The following is a 23,143-nucleotide window of genomic DNA, read 5'->3' on the forward strand; positions in this document are numbered from 1 at the left end:
GAGGAAGAGGAAGTTTTGGAAAACTTCTGCGTTAGTGACATTTCGTGTTTCAAATGTGCAAGAATTGTTTCTTGTGACGTGGAGCGATCTTTCTTGCAATATAAGATGCTTTTTAGAGATAATCGTCACAGATTTACAATGGAGAACTTGGAAAAAGCTATGGTGATCCACTGCAACTTTTCTAAAAAATAGCTCACTAAGAGGTAATAATTTAGAAACTGATTACAGGTGTTAAGAATGCATGTAATATTTTGTTTTTGTTACCAAATGGTTTTTATTTTTGTCACATCTTTTCCTGTTTTTATCACACATTTTCAACATTTATGACAAAAAAAAATATTTTGAGTTTTTTGCCACATAAAGTTCCGTTGCCTAGTAATTACTCGCTTGGCCTAAAAGTGAGATGTGCGAAAGGTCACGTTCAAAGGAATAGCAAAAGAATTGACTTGAACTAGAAATGAGTTTTACACTCTCCACGACTGAATCGATATTAGGAAAAGGATCTCACTTGTCTCCCGTTTGGATATTGTCAGGTTTCACTCCCCTCACTCCTCACTGTCCCTCAGCTCCCACTTTCTCCTCACCATCCACACTCCTCGACTCCCGTCTTTCACCATCAACACTCATCGACTGCCCCCTAACGTTTGCGTAATTTCTTACTAAGCATTCCTTTGTCTGCTCCTGTTAGGTTAAGGATAACAGCAGTACGATACGCTACGAGCCGATGCCTTGGATTCCACTTTAAACTGCAGGCCCATTCCCGATTAGCCTTACTGTGCATGAAGTGGATTTAAAACACCAACTAAACCAACCAACCGAACAAAAATGAACGAGTCTTCGGGAAAATGAAAGTCCTGAATGTGTATACAACCACACAGCACACGTCACTTTTTAATTAAAACAATATATGTCCTTGATAAATAATTGATGTAGATGTTCGCTTGGTGTGAAAAAGTGTGCATAGTAAAACAAATTTCAATTATGCATTTTTTCAGTGATCACATCGAAAGTCTCAAACCAGACAGAGTCTGACAGCAATTCCGTCTCGTTTCGAAAAAGCCTTGTATCGATATCACCTCGGTACAGCAGCAATGAGACTGGAACACATTTGTAGACAAATACATTAATATCCTCGATTCTTAGTGATCCGGGCGATGTCCGTCACTCGAATTACACACGTGACTGGACTGTTGCAGGTTCGAATCCTCGCCAGGGTAAATGGCCGATAAGTCAATCCATTGAGCGAACACCTGGGGCACTTCCTTATTTCCCCCATACTCGCTCGAGCGCCCTCTCACTGTAGCGTCGCCAATCTAATTAGGGGAACCAACCAACCCGCAAGAGTGCGTAGGGGTGACGTCGAGTTGTGAGTGTGACGACCACATTCGAATCCATAAACATTCTAAACATGTCCCGCCATCCAATCGGTTCATTTATCCGTTTTTTATTTTTCTAAAACAAAGCCCTCTATTACTAATTTCAGTACCTATCACGCGTGTTTGCTTATATGTTAGTGTGGGGTCACTTTGCAAAAATAATCTCCAACCTTTATTTGGTAATCATTTGCTTAATTTCAGAAACCATTCTTACCGGAATGTCCCGCACCCTGACCGTACGGTCAAAGGCGTCTGCTTTGGGCTCAGGTTACGGGACGCACACAAGTTCGTCTCCGAACTTTTCTCCTGAGATTTCGGCTGTGTATGGGACAGGTAAGCCACCCACAAGGTGAAAGTAAAGTTCCCCATGCATATAGCACCGCGCCATGAAGGCACATAGGGAATGTGATCTCTGCCATTTTGGAGGTGATGTCATGAGCACCAGGGTTGCCCCTAGGTACCCATTGATTTGAGGCTGGGTGAGTACCAGAACCGCTTTATGCGGGGACAAGGCCTGAAGAATTCCAACCTTTAGATAACCCCTCCCGCGTGGAAGTCAGACTCCATGGAAACGCCGACTGAGGGTTCGTTGTGCCGATCACACCGCACCCTGTAACTGGTAGGTAGGCCTTTACCCTAAAGGGCTGTTGTTGCCACGGGTTGTTTTTATTCTTAGCAGAGTAACTTACTCAACTTGAAAGAGGAAATAGCGAACTGCATACACGGATTATTTGTATATCCGAGTATTAATACTATCCAGATATTAGTTTTGTGGCATCCTTGCTCGAACAAGTGAAATTGAAGTTTCGAATGAGGCCTAACCTTGGGAAGTCTCAGGGAGTTTTTCTATGAAACTTGTGTTTTTCTATCACACTTGTGTTCTGTCTCTTCACCTTAGCTTTGCATAAATAAAAGCGTTTTTGAGTGCAGTCAAGATGCAATAAGAAGGTTGAAAATGGTCCTCGGCATTAGCCCGAGCTTTTGGTGGCAAAGGGGAGGTTTATTGACCGTCTCCATGGAAACGATGTTGTTCTTCATGGTTTACCCCCCCCCCCCCCAATCCCACTGTGTCTTTTCGGTTTTCGTCGCCCCCCTTCCGTTTCTTTTTCTACCCTTTAGGCGTGTTCATCCCGAAGCCGGGATCAGGACGGGGGGAATAACATTGTCATGGAGATGGAGTTTCGATCCTTCCTCTTTATCCATTTCTCACGTTGGGGCCCTGAATTTCATTTCATCCTTCGTTGGGTGTTTTTAGCTCGCGGTACGGTTCATCTTGCACGATCCCTCGCACGCTAGATGCAGCATCCCCTTCGTCGCTGTACCGCTCCGCATTCCTGCATTCACATGTTCGTTCAGTTATGACCACTGTAAGCGGCATACACTCGTTATATTGGCTAAGGTTACTGGTGAAATTGGGAGACGGATGCGCTACGTCGCACGACCATTATTCGTGTTTCGGTACAGAGACGAGACTTGGATTTTTTTTCGTCTTTTCCGTCTTGATGAGACGACGAGACTACCTTCTGAAAGTCAAGCTTTGGTAGATGGCATTTGGAAACTTCACGTACATGAAAGTTCATTAACTATGCGACGTATTCAAAGCAGGTGGTTATACGTAGTGCTAAATAATCTCAAATGACCTATGGAACGACCTTTAAATTCTTTAAAAATGACCTGAAATTTTAAAACAATTTTCCCTCTTAAAATGAAAGCTTGATATTTTTCAAAAGTTACAAGAGACTAGGTGAATAATTCGATAACTTTGTGTGTGTGTGTTTTATAAACAATCGTAGCAAGGGGAAGATATAATTAAGTACAGTTTTCTATATTTTGACTTCAAGGTTACATAAAATATACCTGGAGGAAAAGAATATTTAGTATCAATTATTTAACCCATTGCTAAAGATATAAGTTAAAAATAATAGTGTGATTTTTGCATTAACCATGTTTACAGTTAATGGCGTACTTACTAAGAGACCATGTTGGGGTATTTAAATATGTAAGTTATGCCAGCAAATGCATGTAAAATTCCACGAAACAACATGGAAGGAGGAAAAATAAACTTAAACAGAATGGTGGAAAATGCAAAACGAAAAAATGTGTTTTCTGGTTCTAACTGAAGTGAAACTTATTAGATTAGTAGGACTGGGATTTTCATGACAGCATTTTGGGGGGGGGGGGGTAAAAGTGACGTGTTTCTTAAATATATTCATATTTGTGAAGGAACTAATTGAATTAAGGTGCTTTTTAAGGGCATATTTGAGCTTTTTCAAGAAATATACAGTCATTTTCTAAGTGGATTCATTTTTACTCCCATGTTCACTCGGTTTTTTTTAAATTGCAGCAAAATCTTTTTCTTTTTTAATTGAAAATTTACAGAAAGTATTCATTGTGCATTTCAACTCATCAGGGCTCATAAAGTGAACTAAAAAAAATAGTATGTATATGAAAATATTTCAGCATAAGTTAGATATTGATGTTTTAAACAGTGTAGTTATAAGGGCATATTTTTAAAATTATAGTGCATATTTTGTAAAATTTTAGGCCATAAGAGCATATTTTATTTTGCAGATTTTGGTGATCTTTAGGTCATAAAAATCCTAGTCCTATTGAATTACTATCAGGTTTAGCATTCATTGTCTTCAAAGCCCAGAAGAAAACAGATGTTTCAACTGCCTAGCCCTAATCATAATTGGAAAGTGATGCTACGAATGGCTACGGTGAACCTGCACGTACTGGTACATTAATCCAATATTACATATATATTTTTTAAGGCGTCGCAGCATCGAGGCGAGGCGTCAAGCGAACACGTTGGGTGCAGTATATAAAATAATAAGTAAAAACGTGAATTCCGAACGAATCAAGGAAATGAAGGCATCAAATGGATAAGTGGTACATACAGCATAACATAACTAGTTCCATAGCCAGCATCTCGTAAACATGTAGCCATGAAAAGAAAAAGACTGCAGTGAAGAATGTAAGTTAGCAAGGAAATAACAGATGGGAAAGGGTTTGAATTCTAAGAAGAAGGTCCTTGCATCCAACAAGTTTAATCTTTCTCTCCTGTGTAGTTACCGAACCATGGGGTCAGTGAATGGGTTCTGTCATCCAAGCTATCCAACTGGAGATATATGTAATTTAATGTATCAAATTGTAGTCACTGTCCATTACCGATACAGTATTGACAAAGATCATCCAAATGACGTATATTTTGGCGTTGGCTTTATTTCGGCAATCATACTTTGTTGCCTGAAACGCTCTCGCAATGTTTGTAAATTATCCCGTTTCCATTTAAATGTAAATGAAGGCGGAATTATGCGCTGGGCTTAAGGTATTTAATCGCCAGAACAGAGGACTGGCGGTTTGAAATGGAAAATCCGTCCAAGAATTTTCACGAGATTCGCTACTTGAATAATGTACCCATCCGCCGTACATCTCCATAGGGTGAGAGAGTTTTTTCTCACCTCTGGTTATTCGAGGCTTGGTGTTTTTTGTTAACATTTCGTGAGTCCCACTCCTACTGTTACCAGATCGAAGCCCGTTGTCATTTGTTTTAAAGTAGCTCTGCAGTTGTAAGCATTGTGTAGGTTGGTTGCAGGGTACCGAACTCTGAACCACCCATACTAGTGTTGCCCACGGAACGAGACGGGACAGGCTTTTAAAAATTCGAGACGAGACAGCATTTCCACGAGAGGAGACAGGCCAAAGTCTCGTCTCGTGGGCAACATTAACCCATACCAATAGCGACGACTTTCCCTGGACCTTTAGCCGCCGCAGGGACAGCTGCTTTCGACTTTTCTTCTCCTTTCAAGAAACCGCTGTGATTTTCCAAAATCGGAAAAATTACGTATGCTTAGAATTTTTGTTTTAATAACATTTTTTGTGTATTATATCAAGACGGGACTTGTGTTTTAAAATACTTTTAAAAACAAGTAAAGACTTTTTTCTACATTTTTGTCGGTATTATACCCAGATGCTACTTTTTTTTTATAAGAAAAGTTTAAAAAAAATTGTCTTTAGTGAGACTTGTTTTGCTCACCGAGACGATGGTTTATAAATCTGAACGAAACGAGATTGCAGCAAGTCTCGTGTTTTCTCGGTAACGTATCTCCCAAGTCGTTCCGGACAGATCGGCAACTCCGTACAGCAAGTGTGTAGTTCCCGAGTTACGAACTCTTAGGGGTCACAACCATTGAGCATCGTTTGGAAGTCTCATTTCAACCAAGGTTGTTAAAAGATCCAGGAATGTATACATTCTAATGGGTTTTATTGGGTTCCGCCGCAAGATCGGAACCTGTTATCTCGCACAATTTAAATTCAGTACAAGTTGCGATTTGCTTAATTTAAAAAAAAATGTTCCTGGACCGTATTTATTTATGCCCATCCGGAAAAAAAATGTTCCTGGACCGTATTTATTTATGCCCATCCGGAAAAAAAATGTTCCTGGACCGTATTTATTTATGCCCATCCGGAAAAAAAATGTTCCTGGACCGTATTTATTTATGCCCATCCGGAAAAAAATGTTCCTGGACCGTATTTATTTATGCCCATCCGGAAAAAAATGTTCCTGGACCGTATTTATTTATGCCCATCCGGAAAAAAAATGTTCCTGGACCGTATTTATTTATGCCCATCCGGAAAAAATGTTCCTGGACCGTATTTATTTATGCCCATCCGGAAAAAAATGTTCCTGGACCGTATTTATTTATGCCCATCCGGAAAAAAAGAGTTCCTGGACCGTATTTATTTATGCCCATCCGGAAAAAAAATGTTCCTGGACCGTATTTATTTATGCCCATCCGGAAAAAAAGAGTTCCTGGACCGTATTTATTTATGCCCATCCGGAAAAAAAATGTTCCTGGACCGTATTTATTTATGCCCATCCGGAAAAAAAGAGTTCCTGGACCGTATTTATTTATGTCCATCCGGAAAAAAAGAGTTCCTGGACCGTATTTATTTATGCCCATCCGGAAAAAAATGTTCCTGGACCGTATTTATTTATGCCCATCCGGAAAAAAATGTTCCTGGACCGTATTTATTTATGCCCATCCGGAAAAAAATGTTCCTGGACCGTATTTATTTATGCCCATCCGGAAAAAAATGTTCCTGGACCGTATTTATTTATGCCCATCCGGAAAAAAAATGTTCCGGGACCGTATTTATTTATGCCCATCCGGAAAAAAATGTTCCTGGACCGTATTTATTTATGCCCATCCGGAAAAAAAATGTTCCTGGACCGTATTTATATTCATCCGGAAAAAAAGGTTTCTGGACCTAATTGAAACACTACAGATAAAAAGGTTCTTTGCGGTCCTGAACTAATTTACGCTTGCTGATTTTCTCTCCTGGACCGGAATTGCATTTATATAAAATTCCTGGACCTCTAACAACCCTGCTTTCAATTTACCCTTTTTTTCCCATCCAGTGGCTATACCTCGAAAAGTTTCCCACGTTTCGTTGTTAATGCCAAATATGTGAGTAGTTAGCTTTAGCAGAGAAACTTTTTGTTTTTTCTCCGACTTAAATTTCCCTTTTTTCTCTCTTTCCAGGTAGGTTAACCAGTTGCGGAGTTGGGTGTATAGGAGGAGGAAGGAGTGTTTCGTGGCCAGTAGAGGAAATCTGTCAAGCTGGCGCCCATAAACACACAGGTGCCGAACCCCTTCGTGGATCTTCGGACGATGAGGGCCAAGGTATGTGCAGATGTTTGTCGTTACTTTCGGAAGAGGGCGTACGCATAACAACTCTTCGTTTCTCCTTAAGCGACGTTGCCAGTCACCGCACCGGTTACTGGTAGTGATGGCCAAATCCGGATATCGGATATGCTGGTGTCCTGATTATCCTGGTATTCGTATACTCCGGATATTCTGATTATCCGAATGTGTGCCTTATCCGGGCAGTTATATCGTTTTATCAGTTTCACGGGCTGTCAACATATTCTGTTATTCCTCATGTTCGGATATTCGGATTATCAGGATATCAGAATTATTTGTATATCAGTTTTCCGGATTTTGAGGCCATCCTAGAACGTGTAGCATTTATACAGGGTGTCCATAATTTATTATACGGTTCTTTACGTAGAATGAAGGATAAATACTACGCTTGGAAATAACGGAGAAGCGATGTAGGAACATAAGGTCGGAAATATTTACTGAACTTTGTATTCAAAAGTTGAATTAGATTGCTTTTCCAGTTCATTGGTCACCCTGTACACTTTGAAGTACGCTGAGATTGTCGTCGTTATGAAATTATTAAAGCACCCTAAAATTCTTATTCCTTTTTTTTGCACACAAGCCAGGTAATGTAACAGTGTTTTGGGGGTAGCGTGTATACTAGAAATTTAGAGCTTTTTTCCAAGTAGTTCCCAACAGTTTCCCTCTGACTGTACAAAAGTGTGTGTGTGACGTCACTATCTTGCTTTTTCACTTCTTAATGTAAGACGGCTGGACCTTTGGCCGACGACAAAGCAAAAGTTTTCGATTTTCCCTCTCCTGTCAAAGAACAGCTATTACTGGGTGAGTCTTTTAAAAGAGGCCCCGTGGAAAATGCGCCCCGTGCGTGTAGGCAACCTTCGTACACCGAAGAGAAGAGCGGGTTAGAGAACAGTCCAGGATATCGGTGCCAAGCATATTCAACAACATGATATGACAGGACATATCCTGGACTGTTCTCTGCCCCGCTCTTCTCTTCGGTGTACCAGGGTTGCCTACAAGCAAGGAGCACATTTTCCACGGGGCCTCTTTTAAAAGACTCGCCCAGTATATTCCAAAATCTGAAAGAACAGTTGTCTGGGACCCACCTTGAAGGATATTACACCTCACGGGGCCCATAAGCATGGACACCGGAGGAATCATTTGTAGGGGTGTGCTCAAAGTTTTTAATAAAATTTTACTAACATCGAGTACTTTGAGAAACCCTCTTTTACGCTTGCTGAAACAAATTACTAGGGAGCGGAAGTTGATGAAATGTCATCTTTTTTCTGACATCTCTGACACGATGCCCATTAATTATAGACAGTATTACACTTCGTCTAGAAACCAAAAAAGGTAATTTTAAAGTGATTTTTGTTTTTTGCCAATTTTCAGGTTATTTTCCCCGATTCTCGGCATTTTCCCATCATTTTTCGCAATATTTGGTGTATTGTTTCGTCATATTTTGTCACTTCTTTCATTTTGGTAATATTCTTGAGTCTTTTCACCAAGGAGAACATAGGCCTATATGGTATAGATCGACCACAAGGAAAAAAAACCTTGGGACCATAAGGAAGCATGGTCCACTCTCCCCCTCCGCTACTCGCGAGGGTACGGTGCACAGGAGTCGCGGGTCTGCGCAGGTTGTTTTGCTCGTGGTTCCACTATATATCTCGCAGGATTGCAATTTACGAGCTTTTTCATTAAATTGTTTAAAAATGATTGTTATTTCCATTGGAAATCCTCGTTGCATATTTTAATTGAATGTGCGTGTGCTTTCATTTGGTGCCTTTTTTTAAAAAGCAAGATTGCATTTTGTTTAATTTCCTTTTCATTTCAATTTTTAACCTGAAACTAACAAATTTAGTGGTAATTTTTTGCATTTTTTACGTCATATTTCCAATTTTTTAGGACATTCTATAGGTCATATACCTATATTTTAAGTCATCAACTTCCGCTCCGTACAAATTACACATACTTCATTCTAGAAAAGAAAATATGCAATTTAATAGACTGATTAATACTCTAGTCTAACATGTAACTAAACACAGTTGCTGTTATTCAGATATGCCGATAAAAGCAATGATAGACCGCGAATAACATGTAGAGCAGCTTACAGAAACCACGTACAACACGTCTTGAATGTAAATTGTTAAAACAATGTATCTTAGTACAACACGTGTTGAATTTAAATTGTTAAAACAATGTATCTTAGTAATTAAATGTAATTGGTTTTTAAGACACAGTAAATAAATTTTCGAGCCCGACTTCGCGACCCATGAAACTCACTAGCGACGAGAAGTTTTAGTTTTAACGATAACATCGAAAAGTTAAGGAAATCAAAGTTTAAAATGTATTTGGGTAGGTAAAGGAGGAAAGTTTTCGGGGTTTCGGAATCGCGAAATATGCCATTTTAAAGAATAACACCGAATTTTCCGCTTTAACGCGAAAAACGCCGCTAAATATGCAATGTGAATTGGGGATAGCACTTCTTTTGTTCAAAATTAAACTACCAGAAGCGATATTACATCTATCATTTGCAGTCTAGCTGGTGATAGTTAGATTGAAAAGAGATTGCCACGCCTCATTGCACCTTGGCACAGACATGACTCAGTGTTAAAGCTCGTCCTGAAATACGAGTACAATTCGCTCTTGGGAAGTTTCGTAGGAACGGGAAAATTTTCAGGGAAATTCAATAAACATTTCATTTAGTGACTGATGTGATGAAATAGTTTTCAAAATTGAAGAAATTTCGCCCCTTCTCACATAGGTAAGCCATGTTTATTTTTCCATTAAAACTAAAATAATGTAAGTTTTTCAGAACTAAAATATGAAAATCTAGAACTAGAAGGAACAGTAAAAATGCATGTAAAAATAACATCGATTTTATATTAATAACACTGAAATGTAGGAAAATATAAAACGAAAACTTCGTCCCTACCCATAGGTCCACAAACGATGTATCTAGAGCATTCACGTGAATCTTTGTGCGATTTGCTTTCGCTGTTGCCTAAATATTCTCAGTTGTTTTGTGGCCATGTCAGTCTGTTAGATACGTCTCGGAAACAAAGAACTCTCTAGAAGGAATTCTACGCACATGTAATTTTTCGGATTTCGGAATATCCTACCAGGGACCATTAAAAAAAAGATCAGGAAGAAAGAAATAATAGATGAAAGGTAAGTGAAAATGTGACTGGCTTATTTCTCTGCAAGAACTGCTAAAATATAAAGTTTTCCTTTTAAGAAAATGACCGGGCATGCTGCATGGTCGTTAAAGGTCGACGAACCCATAAATTCTAATAGGTTCTATTGGGTTGCGCAACAGGACGGGAACAATTTTTCTCACACAACTTTACTTCGGTCCAAGTTGCGTATTGTTTCTTTTCAGTACCGAAGTTGGACCGCACTTAAATTCATCCGGGAAAAAAATGTTCCTGGACCGTATTTAAATTGATCCGGAAAAAAATGTTCCTGGACGAATTCAATTACTTTACAAGTTCTTTGCGGTCCACAGCCCGTTTACGCTTGCTGATTTTCTACCCTGGACCGGAATTGAATTTATAATTCCTCGACCTTTAGCAATCCTGGCATAGTGTAAATAAACGACGTTCCTACTAAGGAACTACTTTGCCCACGCACGGTGATGCGTTTATTACAAAACTTCCCGTGTGTACCTCTTTGCCGCCGTGGCCTTGGTTGGCTTCACTCGCCCAGAAGAAAATGTATGAATGACTCGGCTTGTTTCTCCCTAACGCGTAGTTACTTCTTGTGAAACACAAGTTCTAAAGGCACAAGAAAGTTGGACACGGCAACTTGCAAAGGTTCACCTGAATTGATGCTCAACTTGGAAAATCGCTACATTTTAAGTAAGTACTGTGGGACTATTCCTTGCATCGAAGGGATCGCATTGCCGGACGGAAGTTTCGCGAGAACGTGATGCGTGGTTTCATACTTCATGCCCCCTTTCATCCCAACAAAGGGCCGCTGCAGCAATGTATTTAGCCGTATCAATTACTTCTTTACAGGCATATATTTCCCCATTCGTCAAGTTTACAGTTCTGACTTAAAAGTTCTAGCAAAAGTTGCCCAACTAAATTCAAGCAAGATCAGGCACGTAAGGGGGATTCACAGAAGTCTGAATGTGAACTCCACTTGCATGCCCGCAAATAAAGATCTGGCCGAACTCGAAAGCAGTTCGAATGTCTCGATTCCTGAAAGATAAGACCGTGTTTGTGCACTCTAGGATTTGTCTCGAAAGACTGTGGTCAGCAACATTAAGCCCGTTCGCCGCTGTTGCTATGGATCCGCTAGTTCTTTTCACTTTACTTGTCTAGCACCGAGAAAATACTTTCGGTTGCCACTGCTCGTTAGCTAGGATACCAAAGCGTAATGAGCGTGGTTGGTGCACCGGGTCCCCCCTTCCACTCAGACATTCTCAGTGGACATTGGTATTTCTAGTTTCTCATATACGCAAACAAGTTGTACACGCACGGACATTTCTGGCTTGTAACAATTCCATTGAAAGTTAGTGGCAGTGTTTCAGCCCAGAAGTGTCCGTGACTGTACATCAGAATCCATCAAATTTGGCTCCTGAAGATAAACCTCTAGTTACTTCAATGCTAAGATACATGATATATAATTTCTATTACATCGTTCTTTCCTTAGTTTCATAACTTATGTAGCCTAACTCGGATATGTATACGCAAATACACATTACTCAAGAGATGTACAATGTGTTTAAAAGTCCTGCAGGATTCTAAGAACCTATAACTTTCAAAGTAATAGGTTAATTACAACGAAATATTGTTTGTTACACAGAGCAAACTTTAGAATTAACGTTTGATGTGCTTTGGTTCATTGCCAGATCTCCAGCTGGGCACCATTCACTTCCAAACACTCTGGCAATCTTAGTTTGAATCTGAGAATTGCGTTCTGACGATGCTCCTCCGGAATGTGATGCTCCTCCGGAATGTGAATCACATCACGCATCTTGAACATCAGGTCGTCAAGATCTTGTCGGTTTCTGTGCAAATAAGTGGGTCTTGACATGTCCCCACAGCCAGTAATTGCAAGGCTTAAGGTCTGGTGACTTTGCGGGCCAAGGTGTGGATTCTCTTTTCCATGCATAGATACCGTCTTGGAATCATGTGATTGCATGATCATGTGCACATTCATTCAGCAGTGTGGACAGAACAAAATTTTAAAGTTTCCTCTGGATAAAAAAGAATATTTCGTTATAAGAAACTCATTACTATAAAATTATAGCTTTTTAGAATCCTGCTGAACTTCTATAACATGCTGTACTACGTAGTAATTTTACCAAAAAGTGTACTCTCAAAAATACATGAGCCCGCGGGCTGTAGCTACATTGGGTATTGACTGATATCGATAACCAAAGTACTGACGTCAGTACAGGTAATATTGCCACCGACGATGTTATCGATATGTCGCATAGCCCCTAGCTGTAGTTTGTTCAGCCCTGCTTTAAAGTTGGCTTGCGGTTCACATTTTGGTAAACCTTTTAAGAGGCCATGTCAGATGTGCTTCCACAAGCAGCCAGTACCCATTTTACTGGGGAGGTATTTTTTTCAACAGTGAAATTATGAAGCGGGTACCAGACTGCACGTTCGGCAGGGACGAATGGGTGATTAAAGTAATGGCCCGCAGCCGAAGGGGGGAGGTGGGGGCAATGAATAATGGATTACTTGCAAGGCAACACAGTTTCCGACCCCGCGAAACGGGTCTCACTTCCACGCCAGTGTTGCCAGACGAAGGGAAATTCCTCGGCGCAGGGAAATTCAAGCGAAATTTGAGCAGATAAGGAAATAGATTGGACAGAAATTTGAAGTTATTTGCATGGCAAGTTAAAGCTCTTGGAGACTAACCCATAACCTTTTTCACATTTTAGATGTGGGAAGATCAGTCCCTTTTCCATGATATACTCGTATGTTAACATTTTTTGTGATAACTAGAGTTGACGAGCTGTATCTTTTGCGGGTGACCTTGGCTACTCCGCGTAGTGTGTGTGTGAGACGTTTATGTAGTTGCCACCTACTCACCCTTTGGGTGGTCGACAGCAAGGACAGAAAGCAAGGATAATGACGCGCAGCCGGTACCTCCTCCACTTTGCTACTGCGCAGCCGGGCTTGGGCAGAGTTCACGCGCAAAGATATAGCTCGTCAACTCTAACTAGTATGAACGCATTGGTACTTGTCAAGGTTGTTAAAAGGTCCAGGGAACCATAAATTCTAATGAGTTCCGTAAGAGGACCGGAACTTTTTTTCACTCGCACAATTTAAATCCGGTCCAAGTTGGGTATTGTTTCCGTATTTGAATTGATCCGGAAAATGTTCCAGGACCGAAGTGAAATAAATACTTTAATGATAAAATGGCTCTATACGGTCCATAACCCATTTATGCTTGCTGATTTTCCCTCCCTGACCGGAATTGAAATAATTTACAATTTTCGTATTTTTCGAAAAATGTACAATGTTACACCAATATTTTTCGTAAATTTTGAGCCGATATTGTTGTTTTGTCGTTACTAATTTCATTTTTTTTATGTCGAAGGAAAAAAATAACCAGAAGTGGGAAATTTTTCACCTTTAAAAGGGAAATTGTGGCAACACTGTTCCACCTTGATGTCCCCCCGTACTTTTACGAGTGCGTCCGTAACGACAGTCTTTTGTAGGACGCTCTCCCCCGTGTAAAAGCCCTGTTTTACAGCCTGTACAGCGTTTTCGCGACTCGGACCATTCGACGGCGCTAAGACGGTCTTCCGCGCGGAGTCGGGAATGCGATAAACGTTCATTTTTTTTTTTCGCGGCTCGCGGTAATATTGCTTCCCCCTTGGGTATGGGTTTTCGAGTGATGGTCTCTTACTGCTCGGCGCAAGTAGTTTCCGCGAAAAACTTAGGTGTGTAACTTTCTAGTCGAGTTTGAAGGTCCGAGCGCGGCGCAGGAATGCGGGCGCACTGAAGTAATTAAAAGATTTTAAGGAGCTATCAGCTCCCACTTAGGGGCTTGGTGGTTATCCGAAGGGTTGCACCACGCGCTTGTAACGGCAGACGAAGCATCTTTATAATCAGCAATAGTTGGGATTAAAGATAGGGAAATATTAGGTGGCAGGAGCCTTCCGGAGCTCGTTCGAAGCATCAGATTGCTGTGAAACTTGGTATAGTGGCAATGAAGACCATGGGGAAGCGAATGATGAGAAAAAAAAGAAAGTTCAACTTTTCACCACCAGGTGGAAATGCGGCGCCGAAACCTGTGCCAGTCAACATTCCGGAAAACTCCTCGTGCGATCATTGAACACGCTGTTACGCTTTCAGAGGGTGTTTCACGTTGACGGCGCGTAGTTTGAACCCTGCTGTACCGACACAACCTGGAGATAAAGTTTTAAAAGTTTGACTTTGGTTAATTCAGCGCCACACTTCCACCTGGTGGTGAAACTTTGAACTACTTGGGGGTGGGGTTGGTAGGCCACCATGTGAATTCTGGGTCCTCTGTAGTTCTCTTTAGGCTTTTATGAACAAAACTAATACACGAATATTGGGAACACGTTTATTTTCATGTTTTAATAGAAATATTGATAGTTGAAAAATCGAAATACAAGACGCGGTGGGCCTTGCACATCCCCATATCTCTGAAGTAAGCTAAGGTTAATATGTAATCTTTCACTGTCGACTAGTTCTTGCAGCGTCCGAGATGCCTTTGTAATGGCACTTTTTTCGAGCTTTTTCATTTTTACCGTAAAGCTGTGCATGAATGTGTAAGTTTGAACCGTTAAAGGGACTCGCAGACATGCAGAATGAAGGGAACACGTGCAAATTCGCCCGGCAAGGGCCAATCAGCCGTTGTCGCAATTCTCCACCCGCAAGATTGTTTCTCTGTCATGGTTCCGTGCCTCTCCCCAGCGCCAGACGTGAAATAACTTAAACATGCTCCTTCGGTGATCGGAAGAACGAAGGCGAAGCAATTCCGGCGAGAAACCTTCCTAACCAACCTGAAGGGAGCAGAAGGACGAGAAAGTAAATGGACTTCATTGTTTTTTCCCCTCTTTTGTCGGCGGCGCTGGTTCGGATCCGGGGGGAGAAGGAGAGAGAGAGAGAGAGACATCCTTGTTTCGAGGACTGGCAGGCGCCGCTGTAATTGAAACAGTTTTGCAGTTGACATTTCGCCCCAGGGATCGGAACCGCGGCTTCTGGAAGATTCTCTTTCCTGGAGCCTCCAGGAATCCTTTTTATTTTGTCTCCCTCCTGGCAAGATTTTCGGAGCGGATTCCGTTCCTCTGGAGGTATCTTCGGATGATTCTTCTTCCTTCCCGAAGCAAAACATCCGCCGGGAAACTTAATTAAAAATGTCTCTGTATTTCCTCCGGGTAGTTAGAGGAGAGAAGGGGGTAGTTATGTTGTACTAGAGACCAGATTGGAACTCTCGGTATGCAGGATGAGCTCGCAGGTGAGTGTTTTACATAGTCAGGGTCCTCCTTCGCTACGTCATCCTCCTAGCTATCGTATTGTGCGCTAAGAAGTTGGGATTCCGAGATTTAGCAAAATATGTGGGTTGGACGTTGTCATCTTTCCAAACATTCTGTACGACTTCAAACCATTATTTTCTTCTTCATACCTTCCGATTTTATTTCTTGAATTCTTCTGAAACTCTTCATCCTGTTCCTGAGCGTCTACAGAAATGTTTGTAGTGGGGTCAGGCCATCGACAAAACTTGAATAGCAGAAATGTTAATAATAATGCTTATGATTGTTACTCAGTAATAACTATGGCTAGGATTAAATAACGCATTTAAGACCTAATACATACACGAAAATGCCCTATAAACTTAGAGAAATGACCTAAAAATTCTGAAACATTTATAAACTACAAAGAGAGATTCAAATTACAAATCAACGTTACAGTATCTATCACATGTTCATTGCGTATGGTAATGAGTTGCAGTACACAACGAACATCATATGCAAATTTTCAAAAGTGAATGATTGTAGGTTGTCGGACAAGAGAATTGAATTGTTACACAACAGCTTGTATCAACAATACTGCACAGAATTTCTTTGTTTCTTCAAAGACAGTCGTTCAGAACTGCGCTGAAGGCAATGAGACGAGAGTCGGGAACCTCTCTCCTTCAAAGGGTTACATTTGCATGTAACATGCCCCTTCTCTCACCAAAATTTAGAAAAAATGACACAAACTGTTTGAAAATTTTAAAAAAATGACCTTTACTCCAAAAAATTCAAAAAAATGCCATAACAAAGGCATCCCAACTAATTCACTTACGTGTAAAACACATTCCTATCTACTTATGCAATGTTTCTGCCTTACCCCCCCCAAAAAAAAAAAAATTGGTCAAAATCCTAGCCCTAGTACGGTAACAACTATTATAAACCAATAGAAATTTTAATCCAAATTTAGTAGCATTATTACTATATACTTGTCGATCCGCCAGATGGGTTTTCATTATTTTTGTACATTTATGAGTGTACTGAAATGCATAATTATTCTATTTTGTTACTAATTTTGTGACGAGTTAAATGGAAATTTTAGTTATTAAAAATGTGTTGTGTGATAGGGATAGCCACACAATCCGGATTTCTAATTACACAGACCTGCATGGGTTTGGATGACTCACAGATGACTCTTGTCCCTGAATAATTTCAGCATGCTGATTCCAAAAATGAAATCCATTTTTACCCATCACGTGTAGTTTTTTCAGAGAATAGCAATATATTAACTGCCTTAATTTCACAATAAAATGTGTTGTTCCATAATTTCCAGATGGCTCAGTTTAGGTGATCGTAAAATATTGGCTTTCTACAATACAAATCAAGCAATTTCAAACTATAAATGCACATAGAATGGTAAGCATTTAATCCACCTTCCATCTTCACAAGACACATTGATATGAAAATTGTAAACTTTGATTATGTACGTTCCATTGTCGAAATGCCTCATAAAAATTTCCTTCACAAAATGTCCAAAACTCAATGTTATAATGTAGTGTGTTGATTGAACTTAATGACGTGGAGAGAAATCATGATCTAGGGAAAAATCCTTTGTTTACATTTATTTTATTGCGTTCTGTAATAGATAGGCGAATATGAGAATTTTGATTGTGAAATTGTGAAAGATCCTGACGTGATGGGGTAAAATGGATGTTATTTTCGTAATTAGCATTCAAAATACTTCCAGAATCGCCTATTGATTTCAAATCATCCTATTTTTTTTTTTTTTTACAAAAAAATGCAGGGTGGTGTTATCCGTTTCGGATGCAATGGAGAATTCGGATATCCGGATAGAACAGGATTTGTAAAAAAATCTGCACAGTGAAATACGAAAATGACGAACAACATAATATGCGGATAGCCCATGTGGACGGATAGTGCACACATTCGGAAATAGAGCTTCCATATACCATGGTCCGTATCAGAGGTGACGTCATGAGTAGTCAACAGAGCAAGATTCAGTCCAAACCAACCCGTAACGTGGCTTTTTCCTTATGCGACAGCATTGGATATTCCATCGCAAAGCGGTAGGTAAGTTTTAAAATTTTGGTGTGTATCGTCGTGACGTCACATTGAGGTGCGCTAGCTGGGTTGGAGACTGCTTTCAAAACGGGTGGAAATGTCCCAAAACAGGTGTTGCCATCTACGGTTAAAAGAGATTGAACCTCGTTCACTGATCGCAAGTGAGAGTTCACATACAGATGTCCTGTGATCAATTTAGTCTAATCATCACTCATCGTTGCGGTACATGTGTAAAAGGAAGATAATGATAGGTCACCTCCCGCAGCGGTTATTTTGGTCCACGACGAGAGAAGCTGCGCAAACTTTATCTGAGCAAGGAGAAGGCCCATCCATCTCGCGTGAGGACAATGCGCGAGGTAAGAATGAAATGAGAAGGGGCGAAGGACGAAAGAAGTGTCGATTTGTGCACTAATAGCAGGTGAACTCCGCGGGGGGCAAGGTTATTACCGGACAATGAATGCCCTCCTCTCGCCGCGGGGGAGATAGAGATGAAGGAATCAATTAGTTCGTGGAGTTCCGATGGGGCGTCCGTCCTGGTTCCAAGGTACGTGTCACCGGAGCTGGATGGATGGCTTTGCTATTGCAGAGCCACCTGGAGCGAGATTGGGAAGGCTGTGCCTGCCACATCCTACGAGAGGAGGTATTGTTGGGACGCGAACCTTCATTATGATTGTGTATTTTGGTACTAACTTGTAAGAGGAACCCCCTACCTTGTCTTGGAACTGGTAAACAACTTCACTCTAGTAAACTCTTCTTTCAAGGCCCTATTTTCCAGTTTGCTCTGTCCCGGTTCTCCAGGGTAGACATTGTACGTGTTCCAGCACAACTTCCTTCTCTTGAATATTTTGGAAAAGTGTAAGAGTTGCCCAAATGAAAGTGGGACACTTGTTTTTCTTCTGTAATGATTTATTGGTTGGAATATATGAACGTACAGGAAGTAAAAGTGCTCCATGGGTGACATATTCTCTACACATAGTCGCCTCGTCTGTTCAAGTATCCCAGCGCGTCACAAGAGTATGGATATCGTGAACGAAGAACGTCCGTGGTTGACTGCGGAACCAATCTTCAACGGTGTCACGGACCTCTGCATCGTTGGTGAACCGGCTCGAAGTCGTGGTACTCGCAGGACGAGAGATCGGGGCTGTAGGGAGGATGTCGAGGACTTCAAATCAATCACACTGCCCTAAACAAACTGAAATCGGCCCTCAAGAGTAAGCGACCTGGCATTTTGTCAAATGGGGTTCTTCTGTTACACGACAACGCACGCCCTCATTTTGCACAGGTGTGTCGTGATCTGCTGTGGCGTTTCCGCTGGGAAGTCGTCGACCATCCTCCCTACAGCCCCGATCTCTCGCCGTGCGACTACCACATCTTCGAGCAACTATATAAACATCTGAAGGGCCGCCGGTTCGCCAACGATGCAGAGGTCAGTGACGCCGTTGAAGATTGGTTCCCCAGTCAACCACGGACGTTCTTCGTTCAGGGTCACCCTTGTGACGCTGGGACACTTGCTTGAACAAACAAGGTGACTATGTGTAGAGAATACGTCACCCATGCAGCACTTTTACTTCCTGTATGTTCATATATTCCAACCAATAAATCATTACAGAAGAGAAACAAGTGTCTCACTTTCATTTGGGCAACCCTTATACATCTGTTTTATCCATATCCAGACTTCCCGGTGTTGTTTTAGGAGTTCGGCATATTCCTATTGAATTTGCTTTCCTCAGGCAGACTTTTCATCTTCCCAAGTGTTTAGCTTCCATGTTGGGAAATGACTGTGTTTTGACAAATGTTTTGTAGCTTTTTGCGAAGAGGTGGTCTCTTCCACTGCCTGTGAGGAAGTTTTTAGTTTGTTCTTGTCTTGTGCAACCTTCCAGTTTTCAAGGGGGCTTCTTACAACCCTTGTTTTAACCTTTAAGTAAGAATTTTAGATAAGGGAATATTTCCCCGTGTACATTGAAGGGCACAAAATGGCTGACGGACAAGTTTTTTTTTTAAATCAATCAATCGATACCCGGTGGAAGCACATCGCACAGTTGTTCGGATCCCATTTTACACTGTAGGTCCAGATTCGATGAACATATATGTACATAAAGTGGACTTAAAACAATAATACAATCAATCAATTCACGAACTTGGAAAATGGTAAAGAATTTCAGTAATAATTATTTTTCAATCTTGGTCTAAAAATGGACAATAAGATCAGTATTTTTTGTTTCTTCGTGACACTTATTTAATATTTTTTCTGTATTTCATTTTGGAGCTATACAACTTTTTTTCCAGTCCAGTGAACCGTAAGACACCCTTCTTGTAATTTTTCCCCAGTCGATTGAAGACTATTTTTGTATTGATAAAGTATCACGCTTGCTTTCCGTAAGTACTAATAATTTGGACCTCTGCTTTCTACTTTGCTCTGGTACCGTATCATCTTTGTTTACAATGTATTCAACTGGACATTTTTACTACAGATTGGAACCGTACAGTAAAGTAATGAAAACATATGAATTGAATTTTTGAATTTCACTACTCCATGTAAATCCATATTCATTGGTATTTGGAGGGTTCAGTACAGTTCGGATAAAATTTAATTACAAAAATATTATTAATTTACAATTTAAGTATTCACTAATTCACTAACGCTGTAATATTCCTGATTTGATAATAGTTTTTCAATTTGTTTTTTAATCTTGTCATACTTTACGCTTTTGTATCATTTGGGAGGTTATTGAATATTTTAATTGTCATCTGTTCGGGTCCCTCTTGAACTAATGTTAGTCTGGTGAAGTATTTCAGTTGTTGAGCTTCGTGGCGCAATATGTTTTTTATTGGCATTTCATATATGCACAATGAAGGAAGGGTTAATATTTTATATTAAACGTTTTGCATTCATGTTGAAGATAAATCTCTGAGGAGATGTTGCTTGTACCCCACAGTTTCAACTTCTAACCCCCTGTCGTCGTGGCGCACGTTACTGCATTCGGCACCCCCACTCACTTCAAAGACGCCGACGCGGTTAACACCTTTCAGCTGCACCCAGTGAGCTTCTGCTCCCTGTGCCTGCACGTTACATATTAGATAGACCTGGCTGTAATCCTCTTAAACTTCCCCGGGACCTCTGCAAAGGGGGAAGACGTTCCTTGTGGCGCTCTAACTGAGATTTCTCCAGAACAGGGAGATTAAACCAAAAAGTCTGTTTTTTCGCGAAATTTTTGCCTAGTCTTGTTCTGCAGAAAGGGAATTACCTAGATAATGGAACACGCGAGTTCCTTTTTTTTTTCCGCCCCAGTGATAACGAAACAGCAGCTTAGCTCTCTCTGATGCCGGACAAAATGAATTTACCATGCGATTCCTTGTTTGTTACAAGAGGAAGGCTAAACCGGTAATAACATATTCACAGAGTTCTCATTGTTGCCGAAATATTAATCTTCATCAGACGGGACGTTGTGAGGTTTTTGATGTTCGAGGAAGCAAATTGGTTTACCCTGCTAATGCATTAGGGTGCGCGCATGTATATATTTTTTATCCGTATGAAAAGGAAGGATATGACGGGTTTCTGAAGCGACGGCTATCCATTTAACCCAGGGTCTTCAGAACAAAGGAAGTGCGTTTGGCCGGTAAGTTGTTTTCTGGCGCTTTGTCTGGATGCGATGCTGGTCTGCGGTAGTGTAAAATCTTGGTCTTGGGGGTGGCCACAAGTTAAACTCGCCATCTGGAGCCCGCTCCATGCAACAGATTTCGCTGGAACTTTATATAGAGGCTATGCTGACGAAAAAGAAATAGTTGAAATTTTTACCACCAGGTGTAAATGTGGCGATTGGAATTAAATTTATTCTCCCCAAGAGCCCTCTGGAGCCCGTTCCGTGCGACAGATTGCGCTGAAACTTGGTACAGAGCCTATGGAGACAATGGAGAAGCGAATGCTGACGAAAGAAAAATAGGAAATTTTCAGCTCCAGGTGGAAATGTGGAGCTGCGAATTAAGATTTCCCCTTCTCTAGAACGAAGTCAAAGCAACGGACTGGGATGATACTTGCTGTAGAGGATATAAACACCTTGGGGAAGCGAATGGTGACGAAAAAGAAATAGTTGAAATTTTTACCACCAGGTGTAAATGTGGCGCTTAGAATTAAATATCCCCTGCCCAAGAGTCCTATGGAGACCATGGAGAAGCAAATGTTGATGAAATAAGAGTTCAAATTTTCACCACAGGTTTAAGTATGGCGTTGAAATAACTAGTAACTAATAACTCCTTGAATGTTTTTTTAATATACAAAATTAAAACAGACAGTACAATAATGAAAACATTGTCTTGATAAGAATATAATGTTTTGTTCATTTTGGCCTCCCCGATGTCGTAGTGGTAACGTCGTCGCCTTGTAATCAAGTGGTCTGGGTTCCTGTGGCAACGCAGTGGTTCGGATCCAACTTTAAACTGTAAGTTCAGTCCCGATTAGCCTTCCTGTGCATAAAGTGGACAACTCAATAACTCAATAAATAAAATCAGTTAAAACGTTTACCATAACCTACTCGTACTGTGGGGATGCTGAATACCAGGTAATCTTTTGCTAATGAAAACTCAGATTCAATCTTAAAATGTTAATTTATCCATAGGCTGCAAGTAAATTGGCCATTATTAAGTCAGTATTTGGTCAGTGACTGTCAGTAATTGCAACCCGTTGACTAGTTTCTATCCTTCCATAGTGTGCCGGTAACCCTGTGTTTCTCCAGTGGCAGTTTGGAGGAGGTTGTTACCAATTCTCAGGTATCGCACCGAAATTCCTTAGAGGGAGGGGCAGGTGAGGGGGAGAGCTCCCTCTTGTTCATCAGCAAAGTTAAAAAGAAAGAGGGGGAAGTTTTTTAATCTGTTCTCCGCTACATCGGGTTGCCTTTGTAGCGAGTCTTAACGTCGCCAGGTGACACAAGGGTTTGTTGGAGAACTTTGGGGGATCCGTTTTTCCTCTGTTTCGGAGTTTCTGCAACCTTGGGAGCCCCGGGCGCTGCCTTTTGTTTTTTCTTTCAGTCTCCCAGAAACAGGGCCTAATTAGCGAAGGGGTAAAGGAAGGCGCGCTGTTCATAAAATCGCTGTGTTGCTCAAGATCTAACCGCTGGAAGAAGTTCCCCTCTCTTTTGAAGCTCGGGTTTCATATCTTGGCGCGGGATTTCGTCTCCCCCTGGCTTAACCTGCAAAGTCTGCAACACAGGATGCGTAGCAAGCCATATTCGCGAGTATCTTGCCACTAAGATGTCAGAAAGTATGGGAACTAAAGAATTACCAACCTGTATATCAGTCTGGAAGTCCCAGAAAAGTCACGCAAATATCCGGGAAATATCCTGTTTTTGGAAAGATCAACATTTTTTAGCAACACTGAACGTAGGTTTTTCCACAAACACGGCAAAAAAGAAAGAATTTTTAATTTTAAAATACCATGTTTTGAACTATTTTCATGTAGAAATTACTACCGTAAGTGAGTTTTGAAATTTGCCACTTTCTTGTTGCAATTTTTGGGTGTTTGCTACATATGTAATTTAATACAGATTTTA

General features: G+C 40.9%; 1 protein-coding gene across 15 annotated transcripts in view; it reads left to right on the plus strand.

The window, feature by feature from the left end:
• The window catches only part of heph (polypyrimidine tract-binding protein 1 heph), a 1,248,713-nt gene that overhangs the window by 816,622 nt on the left and 408,948 nt on the right, over window positions 1-23,143 (plus strand). For 3 of the 15 annotated variants that reach the window (XM_083112799.1, XM_083112798.1, XM_083112797.1), the window contains one exon: window positions 6,926-7,066. The exons of the other annotated variants lie outside the window; for them this stretch is intronic. In XM_083112799.1, coding sequence (XP_082968925.1) covers window positions 7,055-7,066 — 12 coding nt within the window. In that variant the 5' untranslated portion in view covers window positions 6,926-7,054. The remainder of the gene's footprint in view (window positions 1-6,925; window positions 7,067-23,143) is intronic. 15 annotated transcript variants of the gene reach the window in all.

This window comes from Lepisma saccharinum, chromosome 26 (genome assembly GCF_977018435.1).
Source record: "Lepisma saccharinum chromosome 26, izLepSacc3.1, whole genome shotgun sequence".
Classification (NCBI taxonomy): domain Eukaryota; kingdom Metazoa; phylum Arthropoda; class Insecta; order Zygentoma; family Lepismatidae; genus Lepisma; species Lepisma saccharinum.